General features: G+C 34.0%; 2 protein-coding genes across 2 annotated transcripts; one reads left to right on the top strand and one right to left on the bottom strand.

Moving 5' to 3' along the window:
• The first annotated feature begins 1737 nt into the window (after positions 1-1737).
• LOC112025003 (protein disulfide isomerase-like 1-6) lies at positions 1738-16964 on the top strand. The gene is made up of 13 exons (XM_065782408.1): positions 1738-1830; positions 4852-5246; positions 5540-5685; positions 6775-6863; positions 9046-9114; positions 11343-11423; positions 11513-11602; positions 12017-12088; positions 12178-12246; positions 12971-13051; positions 13933-14053; positions 16341-16423; positions 16509-16964. Exons 1-13 carry the CDS (start codon positions 1738-1740, stop codon positions 16602-16604), a joined length of 1485 nt encoding a protein of 494 aa, XP_065638480.1. The 3' UTR covers positions 16605-16964.
• Positions 13864-15778, bottom strand: LOC136071313 (protein disulfide isomerase-like 1-6). The gene is made up of 6 exons (XM_065782427.1): positions 15675-15778; positions 15496-15585; positions 15303-15374; positions 15146-15214; positions 14341-14421; positions 13864-14061 (listed from the first exon to the last, which is right to left on the bottom strand). The coding sequence occupies exons 2-6, from the start codon at positions 15583-15585 to the stop codon at positions 13879-13881; spliced, it is 495 nt and encodes a 164-aa protein (XP_065638499.1). The 5' UTR covers positions 15675-15778; the 3' UTR covers positions 13864-13878.
• Positions 16965-17926: the final 962 nt, after the last annotated feature.

Raw genomic sequence — 17926 nt, 5'->3', positions numbered from 1 at the left:
TGGTTAGAATAAAATAATCCAATATTGATATGTTTGTTTAAATAGTAAGATATGAAAAATTTACAATTATAATCCTAAGCAACACGGGACGGGGCAGGGAGGGGGAGGGGCGAGGCAAGGTGGGGTGGGTTTAAAAAGTTTAAACCTATCCCCGCCCCACCCCGTAGTGCGAGGCTATAATCTTGCCCCATCCCTACCCCACCACCTTCGCGGAGCGGGGAAAACCCACACGGGGCAAAGCGGGGAGAGGCGGGTTAAGCAGGGCGGAGAAAAATTGTCATCCCTACGGGTATGGCTATTCATAGGTAAGAAATTTGGGTGAGAATTGAGTATTAGTGATAATTGGGTTTTGGGTCTGGGTATCCATAGATAAATTGCCCATCCCTTAATGAGCAATCATCCATTATTTTTTTGAGAAACAAACACACACACATGAGAGAGAGAGAGAGAGAGAGAGAGAGAGAGGTTCTAATACAAAGGCACACAACAAATTTCACTAAAAAAACCATGGTAACGTTTAAGGGAATGTGAAATAAGTTATACTACACACAATACACTCTTTTACTATGTCTTTTGAGTGAAGTTTGTGGTGTACCTTTTCCCTCTCCTTTGTGTGTGTGTCTATTTCTTAAAAAAAAAAAATCATAATAAATGTCTAATCCTAAAATATGGTTTTTTTTTTTTTCTTGTTAAACATAATATTAAAATATAGAATTTCATATACAAATACTATCATAATAAACGCTTATTAATAAATATTATTATTATCAAATTTAATACTTTGACAAAAAATAAAGAGAAATTAAAATCATATTATGTTATAATTACTGACTAGTAATTACTAAAAAGTGTTACTAAATTATTAATAATACAAAAAATAACTAAAATTGAATAAATAAGTGTGAAAACTCAATTTTTTTTTAAAAAAATTTCACAACATTGTCAGGAGTCATTTTATTATTATTTTATGATTTGTGCTAATAAAATTAATGTTAGTGATAGTATTATCACTTAAATAAAAGTGATATTATTTCAAACACATTTACTAGTTCAACCATGTTGAAAAGATTGGAAAAATTTTATGGGTTAAGCTTAGGTGGACCTGACACAATATGGACTAGTATCGTGTTGTGTTCAATGCACTAATGCATTGGACTTAAAAGCCCTGTCCAAAATTTATATGCTTAGCATATTTAAAGGAATATAAGTACAATAACTTGAAAGAAAAGAGGAAGTCTACGCACGCACACACACACACACGCGCACACACACACGCGCGCGCGCGCACACACACACACATTGACAAAATTTCACACCTAGTTGATGTGGCATATTGTTAGGACATGTTTGATACACTGAATGACGATTACGACATGAGTAGTAATCTTTATTACTGTGCGGATCACAAATGAGGCCAATGGGCTCAGCCCCACTTGGGCTCACAACTTATTTGTTTGTTGGGCTGAATTTCCTACTATGGGTAGTTCCTCAACTAAGGACTCAATGAGATCACTTTTCTCTTTCTCGGCAACACAATACTTCCTCTTCCTCCCATCGGATATTCTCTCTATTTTGCTTTTCTATTACCACTATTCTCTCCCCTCCTTTTTTGACCAACCCTTCTCTCTAATCCTCCCTTCTTATTTATAGTGCTCAGCTCCGGCGTAGGTTATCAGTGCTCTCATAGTTTGTGCAACAGAGGGTCCAGTAAGATTTTCTCTAAGTGGGAGGTCAGGTATGGGTGGCTTTGGGACTTGGTTCCCACCCCCGTCGGCAACTCGGCAGAGTCGGTGCGCGCTTAGTGCTACGGAGGGTCGAATCAGGGGGATGGTAAGTGAGAGTCTAGGCCTGGGTGGCTTTGGGACTTGGTGCCCACTTCAGGTTAAAGCTAGGTAGGGGCGCTTAAAGGGCCTTCTTTGAGCCAAACAGAGATGATGCGCCGTTCACTGACACTTCCAAACATGCTCGGTAAGAAATATGCCGAGCATAACTTTAGTAGGGAAGCTCGGCCCCCCGAACTGTGATAGCGAGGGTTGGGCCTGAGGGCGAATGAGGATTGGGCCCAATGACTGTGCGTTCGGAGCGGAGACTAGGGGCTGAGTGGGCCCAACAGTTCGAATGCCGCACAATTACTATGAATAAAATTTGTTGTAATGGAATAATTAAACCTATTCATAAATTTGGTTGTAAATTTTTTTTTTGAGTAAACAGTAATAATTATTAGAATGCATACAAAAATAGTAATATTAGTGTTTTAGACCAGGTTTATAATACATTACTAATCAAAGTACAACTACGAAAGAGCCTAGCATTTGTAGTTGTAGACTGAGATTATAAATAGCGGATACTAGACACATACAACCAATATGGGCTAAACATCCTTATTTTTTATTTTTTTTTAGTAAACTGTAATACTTATTAGAACACACATGAAAGTAGTAATATTAGTGTTTTAAACCGAGTTTATAATACATTACTAACTAGAGTACAACTACAAAATAGCCTGCCTTTGTAGTTGTAGACTGGGGGTTATAAACAACAGACACTAGATACACACAACCAATGTGGGATAAAAATCCCTTTTTTTTTGGGTAAACAATGGCATAACTTTTGTAGTTGTAGACTGGGATTATAAACAACGAATACTAGACACACACAACCAATGTGGGATAAACATCCCTATGTACGAAAATAATAATATTAGTGTTTTAAACCGGGTTTATAATACATTACTAACCAGAAGTACAACTACAAAATGGTCTAACTTTTGTAGTTGTAGACTGGAGTTATAAATAGCGGACACTAGATATACACAACCAATGTGGGATAAACACAACCAATGTGGGATAAACATCCCTATTTTTTTTTTAGTAAATAGTAATACTAATTAGAACACGTACGAAAATAATAATATTAGTGTTTTAAACCGGGTTTATAATACATTACTAACCAGAAGTACAACTACAAAGTGGTCTAACTTTTGTAGTTGTAGACTGGGGTTATAAATAGTGGACACTAGACATACACAACCAATGTGGGATAAACACAACCAATATGGGATAAACATCCCTATTTTTTTTTAGTAAATAGTAATACTAATTAGAACGCGTACGAAAATAATAATATTAGTGTTTTAAACCGGGTTTATAATACATTACTAACCAGAAGTACAACTACAAAATGGTCTAACTTTTGTAGTTGTAGACTGGAGTTATAAATAGCGGACACTAGATATACACAACCAATGTGGGATAAACACAACCAATGTGGGATAAACATCCCTATTTTTTTTTTAGTAAACAATAATACTTATTAGAACACACACGAAAGAAGTAATATTAATGTTTTAAACCGGGTTTTTAATATATTACTAATCATAGTGCAACTACAAAATGACCTAACCTTTGTAGTTGTAGACTGGAGTTATAAACAGCGGACACTAGACACACACAACTAATGTAAGATAAACATCATTTTTTTTTTAAGTAAACAGTAATACTTATTAGAACAAACACAAAAATAGTAATATTAGTATTTTAAACGGGTTTATAATACATTACTAACCAGAGTATAGTTACAAAAGGGTCTAACCTTTATAGTTGTAGACTAGGGTTATAACTAGGGTATAAACAGCGGACACTAGACACACATAACTAATGTGAGATAAATATCCCTATTTTTTTTTAGTAAATATTAATACTTATTAGAACAAACATGAAAATAGTAATATTAGTGTTTTTAAACCAGATTTATAATACATTACTAACTAAAGTACAATTACAAGAAGGCCTAACCTTTGTAGTTGTAAACTGATGTTATAAACATTTGTTATGAATTGTAACATTAGAATCAAATTTAAGATATATTTTAGGAAATATCTTACTCATACAATTATATTTTCTAAAAATAATATATATATATATATATATGAAATTTGAGAGAGATATTAGTTATTTTTTATTTTCATAATTGTTATGTACATATAGAAAGTTTGTTTATTTATAAATATATTAATTTTAGAAGTTATTACAATTATATAGCTATTACAAGCTACAACACTTTTAGAGAGGAATATGTATTAGTAATTTTAATGAATAGCTATTGGAATTACTATTCCCGTAATAAAAAAAAAATAACCAAACTACGAATAGCTAAATCATTATAATAATTATTACATAACAATGTTTGTTTTTAATTTATTTTTTTGGTAGCCAAAAAAATAAGGGTTAGTTAGATTACGCTAACCCCCGGGCAGGACGCTAAGGTTAAAAACCAGGGGTCAATCTGTGTGGTTATCCATCGACAAACTCTTGCTGGTAGTGAGACTCAAACTTAAGTGGGTTAGATAAAGTATTTGAGTCTTACCAGCTGAGCCAAGCTCCTAGTTGCCATTACAATATTTGTTACAGTTTACCACAGTTTACCAAATTTACTTTATGATAAGTAAAAAATGATATTAGCGGTGATTTCAAATAAAAAGTTAAGAATTAGGGGAAGCTTGCAAATAAAATTATTGTGAAAAATGAAATAAAATTTGTTGCGTACGAGTGGGATAGCATTGCAAGAACCTAGAAGGGAAAAAAATAATAATAAAAAAAAAAAGAAAAAAGAAAAAGAAAGAGGAGGAGGAGGAGGAGGACCGAAATGAAAAAGAAAACAAGCCCTTTTGTCTGCACGACTGCACGTTTATCTCAGTTCTTATTTCCTACTCGACCAAACCTATCTATCTCTTCTAACAGTAAGATCTTCCTGAGATTCATATATAGCTTCTCAATAAACCTTCATGTCCTAACACAGATCTCATCCAGAATTCCCACCTCAAATCTCAAAAAACCCAACATTCATATATAGCTTTCTGAGGAACTAATAGCATTGGATGAAGAGGAAGAGAGACAAGAACAAGAAGAAGGGTCACACAGTGTGAGGTCATCTGAGGCTGAGGTTTTGACCAAAGCCCAGAGGATTGTTCTTGAGCTTAACAATGATAATACTAAGAGAGCCATTGATGGGAATGAGTTTGTGCTGATTCTGGGTTATGCACCTTGGTGTGCAAGGAGTGCTGAGCTTATGCCTCAGTTTGCTGAGGCTGCAACTTCACTCAAGGAATTGGGGAGTCCTCTTTTGATGGCTAAGCTTGATGCCGACCGGCATACGAAGGCGGCCTCCACTCTTGGGATCAAAGGGTTTCCTACTTTACTTCTGTTTGTCAATGGTACTTCTCAAGCGTACACTGGTGGACTTTCAGCGTGAGTAGCTACTCTCCTTGTCAAACTATAATTATTAGATCAACACAGTTTCATAATTCTCATTCATTATTATGTCCTGCATAGGATGGTTTGTTCTATAAACTTATGGTTCATTCATGTTGTATTTGGTTTCTTGTGGTGTTACCTATTCACCTTAAATCAAATAGCTTTTCCTTGATGGTGCTGTCATAATGGTCTATGCTATAGTTTAACAATTTGTTTTGAATAAATTTTTGTATCGTGTCAAAGCATATGTATGTTTTAATGTGTTTGTGGGGTTAATTTTTATTCAGGGAAGAAATAGTGATCTGGGCAAGGAAAAAAACTGGTGTACCTCTTATTAGAATAAGCTCAGTGGCAGAGGCAGACGAATTTCTTAAAAAGTACCACACATTTGTTATTGGCCTGTTTGAGAAATTTGAGGTATGTGAATTTGAATCATTTTAAGAATTTTATTAGAAAGATGATGAAATAAAAATATCAAACCATGAATATATTATCTATATAATTTATGCCATGTTCTTGCCTTGATGGTATATATGTTCTTGTGACCAGTATCATGTTAAAAGGGAAACATTACTGTGTGTTAAAAAAGGTGTTGTATCAATCTTTTCACTATAATGGTCTAACTATATTTCATGGTTCATGAATGAAACTATTGGAAACTTGAGAAGCAATGCTCAAAAAAAGTTTGTTCTCTACCTCCGAGATCCGGTTTTCTCTTATCTATTTTTGTTAAATGACACTTGGTGATTCTGAATCTAGTCCTTTCACTTGTTAATAGCACTTGTTGTCTTTAGACTATGTTCACTAATAGCTAGGTCTTCTTTTGAATATCTCCTACAACCATTGAAACTTAGGGATTTGAAGTGATATGACTAGTGACTACAATGGAATGTGCAAGCATAAACTGAAAAATAATTGATATATTGTGACAACTCATTGAGGAAAATTTATTACATGACTAGAAGAACCAATTAGAATCGCAAACTCTCTTTCATCAAAATCGCTCTCTCTTTTTTCCCTATTTTGTCTGCTCAAAGCAATGGCAACCTGTTCAATAGGTCTCATATGTCTGATTGTTCTTTCATTTATTATGAATGTATCTCTTCACTAGGGTAGCAGTTTGTTTCTTGAATTTGATATACTTTCATGTAAGTACAGGCCTTGTAACAGGGAATTGGAAAGGAACTGAGTTCAATAAATTATTCATAATTGACCTTTAAATATTATAGTTGAAATTGGTCTTTAACCAGCATTGAGTTGGGGAGTAAGATTTTATTTTATGTACATAATATGTAAAATCCAATTATAGAGACAAATAGTGCAGAATGGCTTAGTTAAATATATGTATGTGTAATAATGTAAGCATATAAGCATATGCAACCATGGCCTCCGTGAAAGATTGACAATGCTTTAGGTGCAGAGCAGTTATGGCATTGCCTAGCATTTCACCAAGTATCATCTTGGTTTGCTGGACCACTTATTTCATTCTTTTGAGTTTATTTTGAGTTTATTCCTGCTTCAGTGGCCAACCGAATTGCAAGACTTCAACGGGGCTTTCTATGGGGTGGCCTAGGGGATGAGCCCAAATTTCATCTTGTTAATTGGACTACGGTTTGTACTCCACTTTCTTTAGGTGGTTTGGGGATTAGGAACTTGGGAACCTTTAATGTAGCTTTATTAGGGAGGTGGTTATGGAGATTTGGGCAAGAAAGGGATGCTCTATGGCAACAAGTGATAGAGGTGAAGTATGGTTGTGATTGGGGGTTGGTGTTCTAGCTCATTCTCTGGTCCATATGGAGTTAGTTTGTGGAAAAATATTAGAAGGGGATGGCCCTCTTTATCTCGGTTTATTTTGTATGAAATTGGAGATGGATCAAAAGTGCAGTTTTGGCTAGATCAATGGTGTGGAACATCTCTTGCAGACTGCTATCTTGAAATCTATAGGATTTGTCAAAACAAAGAGGCAAGTGTGGTTGATCTAATGAGGTACACCAATGGAGTCCTTCATTAGGAGATACATTTTTGTAGGGATGTACATAATCGGGAATAGGAAGCTTTCTGGAGCTTCATAAATACCATTTATAGCACTCCTGTAAGGGGGATTGGGGAGGATAAGAGATGTTGGCTACCTTGTAAGAGTAAGGGGTTTATGGTTAGTGCGTACTACCATCTTCTAGTTGGCCATAGTGAGCAGTTTTTCCATTGGAAAAGCATTTGGAAGTGGAAGATTCCTTCTAGAGTGACTTTCTTTGTATGGACTGCTACCTTGGGGAAATGTCTAACAATTGATAATTTAAGGAGAAGAAAGGTATGCATTTTGGATTGGTGTTATATGTGCAAGTGTAATAGTGAAACTATTGACCATCTATTCCTTCATTGTTCGGTTGCTCTGGAGTTGTGGGATATGGTTTTTGGTTTATTTGGAGTTTGTTGGGTTATGCCAATGTCTGTTGTTAAGCTTCTTGCTTGCTGGCAAGGTCGATTTGGTCGCCATCTTAATGGAAATATATGGATGGTTGTTCCTCATTGTTTGATGTGGTGTATTTGGAAGGAAAGAAATATTAGGTGTTTTGAAGACAATGAGCGTTCTATGCCTGATCTCAAGCTTCTATTTTTCAAAACCTTATTGGATTGGTTCTCAGTGAGGAGAAACCAACCTTTTTCTTCAATTTTGGATTTACTTGATTTATGTAATTTTTGTATTTGATACGTTACACCCTTGTATACTCCTTGTGTACTTGGGTGTCTCTTTTTTTTTTTTTTTTTTTTATATCAATATCTCTTATTATCTCAGTCATGATTATAAGAAAACTTATCCACAAAAATATAAATTAAAATAAAGAAACCTTCTATTTCTTGTATTAATGAAACTTTGCATGCAATTATTAATAAATGAAAAATTGTGATAATTTGATAAATGTACTATATTCTACGACTCTTGATTTTGATTTCTTACACTGTATCACTATTAACAAATTCTTGACTGTCTACAAAGCTCAATTCAACCCAATCCAACTAAGCTTAATTCCAATCAAGTAGGGTTATCTTTATGAATCCTCTTCAACTAATCAATGTCAACTACACACATCCCTTTCCACCATCCTCTCTTTCTAAAATCATATTCTCTGTTACCTACCTAGTCCTATATGAATCCTTTACTAGATCCACTTATGTTATTTTAGGCCTCCCTACATTTTAGATTTTACTACTTCTCCTTGAATCAAATCACTCTTCCTCATGCAGCTAATCAGTATCCGTGCATTACTAAATTATCTTAAGTGGCTCTCACTCATCTTTTCCTTATGCCCAAAGTTTCCACTTATTCACCCACAGTGCTTAGAAACTATTAGCAATAAAGAAAATCTTGACTGCTACTCATATATGTATATATTTGATAGGTAATCAATTTAACTGCTATTGATATACCAATTGCTTGTTGATTAGGTGTGACCTAGCTGTTTGATCCTACCACCACAATTTTTTTTTTTTTTTGATAAGTAATAAAGATTTATTATATAANATAACAGTACTTTTATGCAGATTGGAAGAACAGTACATGCAGGGCTTTCCACCTCCATACATTACTCATAATCTTTTCAATATCACAATTATCAACCTCATAGTATTAAACTTAAAAGGAAATGGAGGAAATATATACAATATTGAAAACAAATCAAGAAACAGGGAAAGTTTAGTAAAGGAAATATCAGCAACCTGAAGTTGGACAGGACTGGAGTAAACTCTGGCAGAATTTAGCTCAGTCAGTTTGGTAACCAACGGCAACTTGTTGTAGTCCAAGAACTGTAATATTTTGTCCATTGTAAATTCTGCCAGAGTTTACTCCAGTCCTGTCCAACTTCAGGTTGCTGATATTTCCTTTACTAAACTTTCCCTGTTTCTTGATTTGTTTTCAATATTGTATATATTTCCTCCATTTCCTTTTAAGTTTAATACTATGAGGTTGATAATTGTGATATTGAAAAGATTATGAGTAATGTATGGAGGTGGAAAGCCCTGCATGTACTGTTCTTCCAATCTGCATAAAAGTACTGTTATGAAGAGGTATTGTAGACCTCACACCTAACAAGGCTGAATAGAGGATTTTACCTATGATAGTCACTTACTAAAATATGCTATTGATAATGATGTAATGGGGAATAAAGAACTTATAGAAGATGAAATGATTCTCCTGAAATTAAGCTAATGTGGTACCTTTGGATATCTTTCTTTCTTTTTTTTTTATTTATTTTTTTTTATTTTTTATACAAGATAGAAATTCTACTTTAACCTAATCTAAGTGTATATGTGTGTGAAAGCTTTTTTTTGAAGACTTGAACCCCGGCTCCTGCCCCCACACCCCAAAAGTACTTATACTTGTAGAGTAACCATCACACCAAAGGTGTGCGGTGGTTACTTTTGGATATCTATAATTTTCAAAGTTGTCTATTAATTTTGGGATGCCTATTAGAAGGTGTTGGCAAAGATCTATTGTGTTGCAATTTAGGCCTTGGCTAGATGCCATGACTCCCAATATTTATTCCTTTGTTAGAGTGTATTGTGGACTTGATTTTGTAAAAATTCCTATTTACCATTCATAAACTACTGAGTAAAATTAGATGAAACTCTTAATTTGATAAAGATCTAGTGTGTTATAGCTTCAGCCTTGGCTAGAAGCTATGCCTCCTAATTTTTCTTGCTTCGTTAGGGTGCATTGTGGACTTGACTTTGTAAACATGCATATTTACCAGTCATAAAGTACTGAGTAAAATTGTGCTTTTTGAAATTTTACTTGAAAAAAAAAAAAAAACTACTTAGTAAAATTGGGTTAAACTCTTAATTTAAATTTTAGGATTTTTAAGGGCCAGCTCAAATGTGACATTCTAAATTATGGACTGTTTTAACCCCTTTTTCCTGCCAATTAAAAGTTGATTTTCTAATGACTGATATGTAATTTGACATCCATCATTCCATCTATTTATTTACAGGAGCTAAGTGGCAAAGAAAATAAGTCATAAAGTAGGCTCAAATGGTTTATGTTTAACCTCAAGGGTAGCACAATTGGCTAGGGACCACACCTCATGGAGTGGGGGTCACTAGTTTAAATTTCCCTCTCCCATCCCCCCCACCCTCAGGGCAAAACTTATCAAGAAAAAGAAAAAAGGATTATGTTTTACTGTTGTAGATCCCAGAAGCCAAATGCAATTTACATCAATCCTTTTTCAAAGTTTTTAATTTAGCACCAAAATGGGCCTTATCCCAACAATGGGCTACCCATTTCTTCCATTAAGCTCTATGTAGAGCCAGAATGCTGTCATGCTTTTCTAATTGTTTCATTAGGCCTTCTTGCTCTACACCTTCAATAATTCACGCATTGCTGCTTCATCATAGTTCTTTGTCTCTTTGGCTATTCTTTGTCTCGATGGGGCAGGGCTCCTTCCATTTTAATTTCTTTTCATCTTGATTGAAAATTCAATATACCCAGCCAGATGCATCACAAAATTCTGTTGCTGACCTAAATTACAGGAGAGTTTCTAGCATTGATGCTGTAAAATGTACAGTTCACCTCTGTTTTACTAAAAAGTCAATTAGCTCCAGGAAGCATGCTTATTAGATTTTATATATATGTATATTAGGAAAAGGAATGGATATATATGACCTTTCTTAGTATTGTTTCTTATGTACTTAAGAATTCAGGAGAACAAATATAGGAAATTTGTTGCGCTAAATTGTTTGTTTTAATCTCTCTTAATTCTGAGTTGCTGAACCTTGAATTATAAAGCAACTTGCCTATATTCTGATGCAAGTTTGAGCCTGCAAGCATGATTGTTTGGACCCTTGATCAAAACCTATATGCATAACTTTTTAATGAATATATGGAACCTGGTTCCTCCTGCACTCATATATATGTCTACTATTCTATTTTTCAAGATGCAATTAGTTGTTACCTTTTATATCAGTAGTTTGTATTTCTTTCCTGTAAAGCATTATATCCTTGGTGAAGCTTAATGCTAATTACAAATTATACATGCCACTACACCAGAATTGCTTATAAGGTAAATTTATTAATGAGTTGTTTTCATTATTGGCCAGGTCATTGTCTTTGCAGAGGTTGATGAATTTAAGAATCTTCTTGAGCCTCTTCAAGAAGTTGCAAGGAAGTTCAAGTCTAAAGTAACTTCTTTGACCTACATTTGAAGCCATTATAGCAATTAGGAATCTTCTGCTGGCGTGATTATCCTAACATAATCTTGTGAATGCAGATGATGTTCTTATATGTAGACATTACAGATGAGAACCTTGCAAAGCCTTTCTTAACTTTATTTGGGCTTGAAGAAGCAAAGAACACTGTGGTCAGTTTTCCAATTAGCAAACTAAAATTTACTGCTATTTTCTTTGCAGAGGTTGATGAATTTAAGAATCTTCTTGAGCCTCTTCAAGAAGTTGCAAGGAAGTTCAAGTCTAAAGTAACTTCTTTGACCTACATTTGAAGCCATTATAGCAATTAGGAATCTTCTGCTGGCGTGATTATCCTAACATAATCTTGTGAATGCAGATGATGTTCTTATATGTAGACATTACAGATGAGAACCTTGCAAAGCCTTTCTTAACTTTATTTGGGCTTGAAGAAGCAAAGAACACTGTGGTCAGTTTTCCAATTAGCAAACTAAAATTTACTGCTATTTTGTTCCTATAAGCTTTTCTTTTTTGAAAAATATTTTGGTGAAGCTATAAACTGATGGTATTGTTTTCTTCTTGTTCCATAGGTGACTGCATTTGATAACAAAATCAGCTCAAAGTTTTTGTTACAGTCAGACCTGACCCCAATTAACATAGAAGTAATATAACTTTCTTTTTCCAATTTAAAATTTCCTTTGGACATATATCTTGAATAACTATAATGATTTTCTGAATTGGCTTTTTGTAGGAGTTCTGCACAAGGCTTCTGGATGGAACTCTTTCTCCATATTTCAAGTCACAGCCAATACCAGATAATGTGAGTGGTTTTTTTCCCCCCTAACTTTGGATAAGAATAATGTGAGTTTAAAAAAAAAAAAAAAGATTTTTTGCAACTGTGATTGTAGCTTGGAGCATCCTTCTTAGTTTTTCTTTGTTAGAAAATTCAGGAATAATAGCTCCTCAGCCAATTAGTGCAATTTGGTGACATCTTAAAAGTAATTAAGAAAAGGATAAAGTTTTCCTCCAAATCAAGTCGGATGAATCTCCTCCAACCCATTATATGGTGGTTCGTAAGACCATTTACACGTCTTTTAATTACATGACTCATTAAATAATCTAAACAAATTGCATGACTATTCAATAGGTCATGTGATTAAAAGTTCACATTGCAACTTATTTGAGCTGCTAGGTAGAGGGTTGGAGGAACTTTCTTTTAAACCGATATGGAGGAATATTCTGTTCTTAAGAAAATAGCTTAGAACATTTAGTTTTATACTTTAGTTCTCACTGTATAATATGTTGTTAAATGCACAAACATAAACTCATAAAAATGCTATCAAATGTGTATAGGTTCATTTTCAGTCCAATGCATAAGCATAATATGATGGACTTGATTAATTTTCTAAGACAAGTATGAACCAAAATATATAGAAAATGTTTGTTTTTTATTTTATTCTATGTTTATAATCTTTCAAATTTTTATTTTATGTTTACAAATCACTGTAATCTTCTAAATATGTTTTCTATTGCGAGAATTGCAGATAGAGGCAAGCATCCAAATCATTGTAGGAAAGACATTTGATGATTTGGTTTTGAGCAGTCCCAAGAATGTTCTTCTGGAGGTTTGATACTTTTGTGCCTTCCATCCATTTTACCTTTGCTCCTGACATCTAAGCACTGTTATGTTGATGGAAGTTGAAATATGAAATATGTGATCATAGTGAGCATTTTCTTGGTAATACATTCCCAACACACCAAACCATCGTTCCTTTAGCAGCCCTATGGTTTCAGAATTTTGTGAACTAATTTTTTTAATTTTTTTTACCTATCCAAAAAAAAAAAAAAAAAAAAACCCTCCTGCAATGCATGTTAATGAGATCTATTACAATAATTCACTAATAATTCTTCCACTTGCACATGCAAAGGGAATTAGGTAAAGAGACTCCTTTCTTTCCATTTCTTTACCTCTTTTAGATTCCCTTCATTTTTTTATTTATTGTTTTTAAATTTTTTGTTGCGATAGTTTAGTTTTGCCCATCCTTGAACACTGACCAAGAAATCATCATGCTACCAGAAAGCTAAAAGGTCAGAACCTGATTCCTTTTAGATTACAGCCTAACAGGGCTTTAAATTAATTCCTTATGCTTTCAAACTGCTTGATTATGAGGGATGAATTCACACCTTCAGAAGATATGGGAAACAGAGCATAAAAAACTAATCAAATTTCCTTTTAATATCACCCTTAATAGCTATCCTTATGCTATCAAACTACTTGATTATGAGGGATGAATTCACACCTTCAGAAGATATGGGAAACAGAGCATAAAAAACTAATCAAATTTCCTTTTAATGTCATATCACCCCTAACAGGAATCTAGGTCCTTTTTATTCAACCAGTTGAAAAGCAAGGTTTCCCCACAAAGACTGACTTTTTGAAGGTAATGCATGCTCAACATAGTAACAAAATTGCAATGATGCAACTTTTCATAGCACTTACCTGCAGTTTTGGGTGTTCATTAGTGGAAGCATCTATCCTTGCAAAGACCAGATTATCCAAGCCTTTGAAGTGCTTAGCCAACTTTTCAACATGCTTGCTAGTGGTTTCACAGCTGATGCACCATGGTGTATGTACCTGTTTTCCAACAGTCAATATAAGGTCCTTTGAGGAGACAATTGAACTCTTTTTTTTTTTTTTTTTTTTTGGATAGGTAAAAAAAATTAAAAAAATTAGTTCACAAAATTCTGAAACCATAGGGCTGCTAAAGGAACGATGGTTTGGTGTGTTGGGAATGTATTACCAAGAAAATGCTCACTATGATCACATATTTCATATTTCAACTTCCATCAACATAACAGTGCTTAGATGTCAGGAGCAAAGGTAAAATGGATGGAAGGCACAAAAGTATCAAACCTCCAGAAGAACATTCTTGGGACTGCTCAAAACCAAATCATCAAATGTCTTTCCTACAATGATTTGGATGCTTGCCTCTATCTGCAATTCTCGCAATAGAAAACATATTTAGAAGATTACAGTGATTTGTAAACATAAAATAAAAATTTGAAAGATTATAAACATAGAATAAAATAAAAAACAAACATTTTCTATATATTTTGGTTCATACTTGTCTTAGAAAATTAATCAAGTCCATCATATTATGCTTATGCATTGGACTGAAAATGAACCTATACACATTTGATAGCATTTTTATGAGTTTATGTTTGTGCATTTAACAACATATTATACAGTGAGAACTAAAGTATAAAACTAAATGTTCTAAGCTATTTTCTTAAGAACAGAATATTCCTCCATATCGGTTTAAAAGAAAGTTCCTCCAACCCTCTACCTAGCAGCTCAAATAAGTTGCAATGTGAACTTTTAATCACATGACCTATTGAATAGTCATGCAATTTGTTTAGATTATTTAATGAGTCATGTAATTAAAAGACGTGTAAATGGTCTTACGAACCACCATATAATGGGTTGGAGGAGATTCATCCGACTTGATTTGGAGGAAAACTTTATCCTTTTCTTAATTACTTTTAAGATGTCACCAAATTGCACTAATTGGCTGAGGAGCTATTATTCCTGAATTTTCTAACAAAGAAAAACTAAGAAGGATGCTCCAAGCTACAATCACAGTTGCAAAAAATCTTTTTTTTTTTTTTTAAACTCACATTATTCTTATCCAAAGTTAGGGGGGAAAAAAACCACTCACATTATCTGGTATTGGCTGTGACTTGAAATATGGAGAAAGAGTTCCATCCAGAAGCCTTGTGCAGAACTCCTACAAAAAGCCAATTCAGAAAATCATTATAGTTATTCAAGATATATGTCCAAAGGAATTTTAAATTGGAAAAAGAAAGTTATATTACTTCTATGTTAATTGGGGTCAGGTCTGACTGTAACAAAAACTTTGAGCTGATTTTGTTATCAAATGCAGTCACCTATGGAACAAGAAGAAAACAATACCATCAGTTTATAGCTTCACCAAAATATTTTTCAAAAAAGAAAAGCTTATAGGAACAAAATAGCAGTAAATTTTAGTTTGCTAATTGGAAAACTGACCACAGTGTTCTTTGCTTCTTCAAGCCCAAATAAAGTTAAGAAAGGCTTTGCAAGGTTCTCATCTGTAATGTCTACATATAAGAACATCATCTGCATTCACAAGATTATGTTAGGATAATCACGCCAGCAGAAGATTCCTAATTGCTATAATGGCTTCAAATGTAGGTCAAAGAAGTTACTTTAGACTTGAACTTCCTTGCAACTTCTTGAAGAGGCTCAAGAAGATTCTTAAATTCATCAACCTCTGCAAAGACAATGACCTGGCCAATAATGAAAACAACTCATTAATAAATTTACCTTATAAGCAATTCTGGTGTAGTGGCATGTATAATTTGTAATTAGCATTAAGCTTCACCAAGGATATAATGCTTTACAGGAAAGAAATACAAACTACTGATATAAAAGGTAACAACTAATTGCATCTTGAAAAATAGAATAGTAGACATATATATGAGTGCAGGAGGAACCAGGTTCCATNTGCAGGAGGGGGGGGGGGGGGGAAAGAGTTCCTTTATTTTTTCTCTTGCCTTTCATTCTCCTCCTTGTTTTTCTCTTTTAGATATGTTTGAGCATTGTAATCTGTTTTGATTGTCTCTCCCTGAGTATTTATCATTGTTAATGAGATGGCATTTCCTTTCTTATAAGAATAAGGTGGAGGGTGAGGTCTTGAATTCAAAATCCATTATATGCGTGTGTAATTACCAATAAAAAAATTCATATTAAGATTAGAATAAACATAGTTCAGGTTTCCCTGTAATTTAGAATGTTAGAAGCTCATTAATGAGGAACACTTTTGGCCTTATAGCTTTTGTTAAAGTTGTGAGATGGAATAATGATCTGATGAGTGTACCTTTGTTTTTGTTTGATATTGCAGGTAGATGAATATCCAGCACTCTTCTTATACCCAGCAAATGATAAAGCAAATCCGGTAATTATTTCATGGCATATCTGTATATATTTATTTTGACTTTTGTATTCCAGCCAATTGATGGAAAAATTTACTATGCTTGCAGATTAAGCTATCTACCAAATCCGGTTTGAAGGAGTTGGCAGCATCTATCAACAAACACTTGAAAGCCAATGATCATGTCAAGAAAGATGAATTGTAGAAAAATATAGCGACTGAATATAAACCCTAAAGAAAATGATACAGGATTAGTTTTAGCCAATAGAATCCCGAGAGAAAAAAATAGCACTCAATCAAGGAAGAATAAACATTCTTTTGGCATCAATATGTGCATTGTTGGTCAAGGTTCTTCCATAGTAGCAAAATATATATAAACATGTCTTTCTTCCTACCAAAGTAGACTGTAGACACTAAGTTAAGGGGTTTTGTTTTGTTATTTGTGACGGTGATATTGTCAAGATGACTGAGATTAGTTTAGCTAAAGTTTCATTTCATTTGATTATGTAACTCTATTGAAAGTTAATGGATAACTGAAGTATCAAAAGAGACCTTTGATAAGCAATTTATATGAAAATTTTATAGACGAATGGATATTGAAAGGGACATATAATGCCTTGAAGTGTCTCAGGACACAAGACACCTTGAAGCCCCTGTCAGCCTTTGTAAACATTGAATAACGTTTTGGGGCATAAAAACACCTGAATAGCTATAGGAGTACAAATTTTTATATTGAAACAACTGCTTCCCAATGCCTTCTTTTTCTCCTGTATCATACTACGATAGCATGGGAGAAAAGGATGAAGATCAAAATGGTAACGTTTATATGCTGACCATTTTACTCTTAGTTTTAGATCTGGTACCAAGATCCTCATTAATAATCCAGAAAAAAACTGTGTACTCAGCCACAGCCCATTGAATGTTGGTGTTATGCCAATGAACCGGTCATGTTAGTGTCTATTAGGATATTCATGGCTTGGTGGGCTGATATCTGGCGCGGGAGGTTCGGTGTGCATTATGAGTCATTTCTATGTGAAAAATCAGCAATTGAAAGCTTTCCAAGTTTTGGGTTCTCTGAGCGTGTGCGATTATCAATGTGCAGTTATTTATTTCTCTATGTGGGCAGATTACTGTTAGGTGATTGCTTGGATAGACCCAACAGAATAAATTGCAATAAAATCTTAGTATCGCCCCTTCAAGGATAGCCCAAGTGGTGGGTGATGTACCGTAAATATAAAGGTTCCAAGTTGTATCCACCATGTTATTGCTCGACTCATGGGGTTTTCGGGTCATCTTATGGGCAAAAAGTGAATACTATTATTTATTTATGTTTTGGTATGCTCCGGAAAGATACCACTAGGATCCCCCTCTAGATTTCTGTTGTGGGAAAATCTATCAAGTTCACTATTTTAGCAATATTTTGTTCATTTATGTCTATGGAATTATCCTCTTTAATTTTTTGTTTTACTATTTTTGCTTCTGTCATTAAGTCTTGTAGAGTTACTAGTTTTATGTTTGTTCCATCTT

The sequence above is a fragment of the Quercus suber genome, unplaced genomic scaffold, assembly GCF_002906115.3.
Source record: "Quercus suber isolate HL8 unplaced genomic scaffold, Cork oak 2.0 scaffold_301, whole genome shotgun sequence".
Lineage (NCBI taxonomy): Eukaryota > Viridiplantae > Streptophyta > Magnoliopsida > Fagales > Fagaceae > Quercus > Quercus suber.
Note: the sequence above shows the minus strand (reverse complement) of the source record. Positions and strands in the feature narration are given on the sequence as shown.

What these genes read in the sequence shown, in the direction of transcription:
- LOC112025003 (XM_065782408.1), top strand. Translation starts at nt 1,738, where the DNA reads ATGGGTGGCTTTGGGACTTGGTTCCCACCCCCGTCGGCAACTCGGCAG. An exon ending in CCAGTCCTGTCCAACTTCAG is followed by an intron (nt 9,115 to 11,342) that starts GTTGCTGATATT and finishes ATTATTGGCCAG; the next exon opens with GTCATTGTCTTTGCAGAGGT. An exon ending in CAAGGAAGTTCAAGTCTAAA is followed by an intron (nt 11,424 to 11,512) that starts GTAACTTCTTTG and finishes TTGTGAATGCAG; the next exon opens with ATGATGTTCTTATATGTAGA.
- LOC136071313 (XM_065782427.1), bottom strand. Translation starts at nt 15,585, where the DNA reads ATGATGTTCTTATATGTAGACATTACAGATGAGAACCTTGCAAAGCCT. An exon ending in AAGAAGCAAAGAACACTGTG is followed by an intron (nt 15,375 to 15,495) that starts GTCAGTTTTCCA and finishes CTTGTTCCATAG; the next exon opens with GTGACTGCATTTGATAACAA. An exon ending in TGACCCCAATTAACATAGAA is followed by an intron (nt 15,215 to 15,302) that starts GTAATATAACTT and finishes GGCTTTTTGTAG; the next exon opens with GAGTTCTGCACAAGGCTTCT.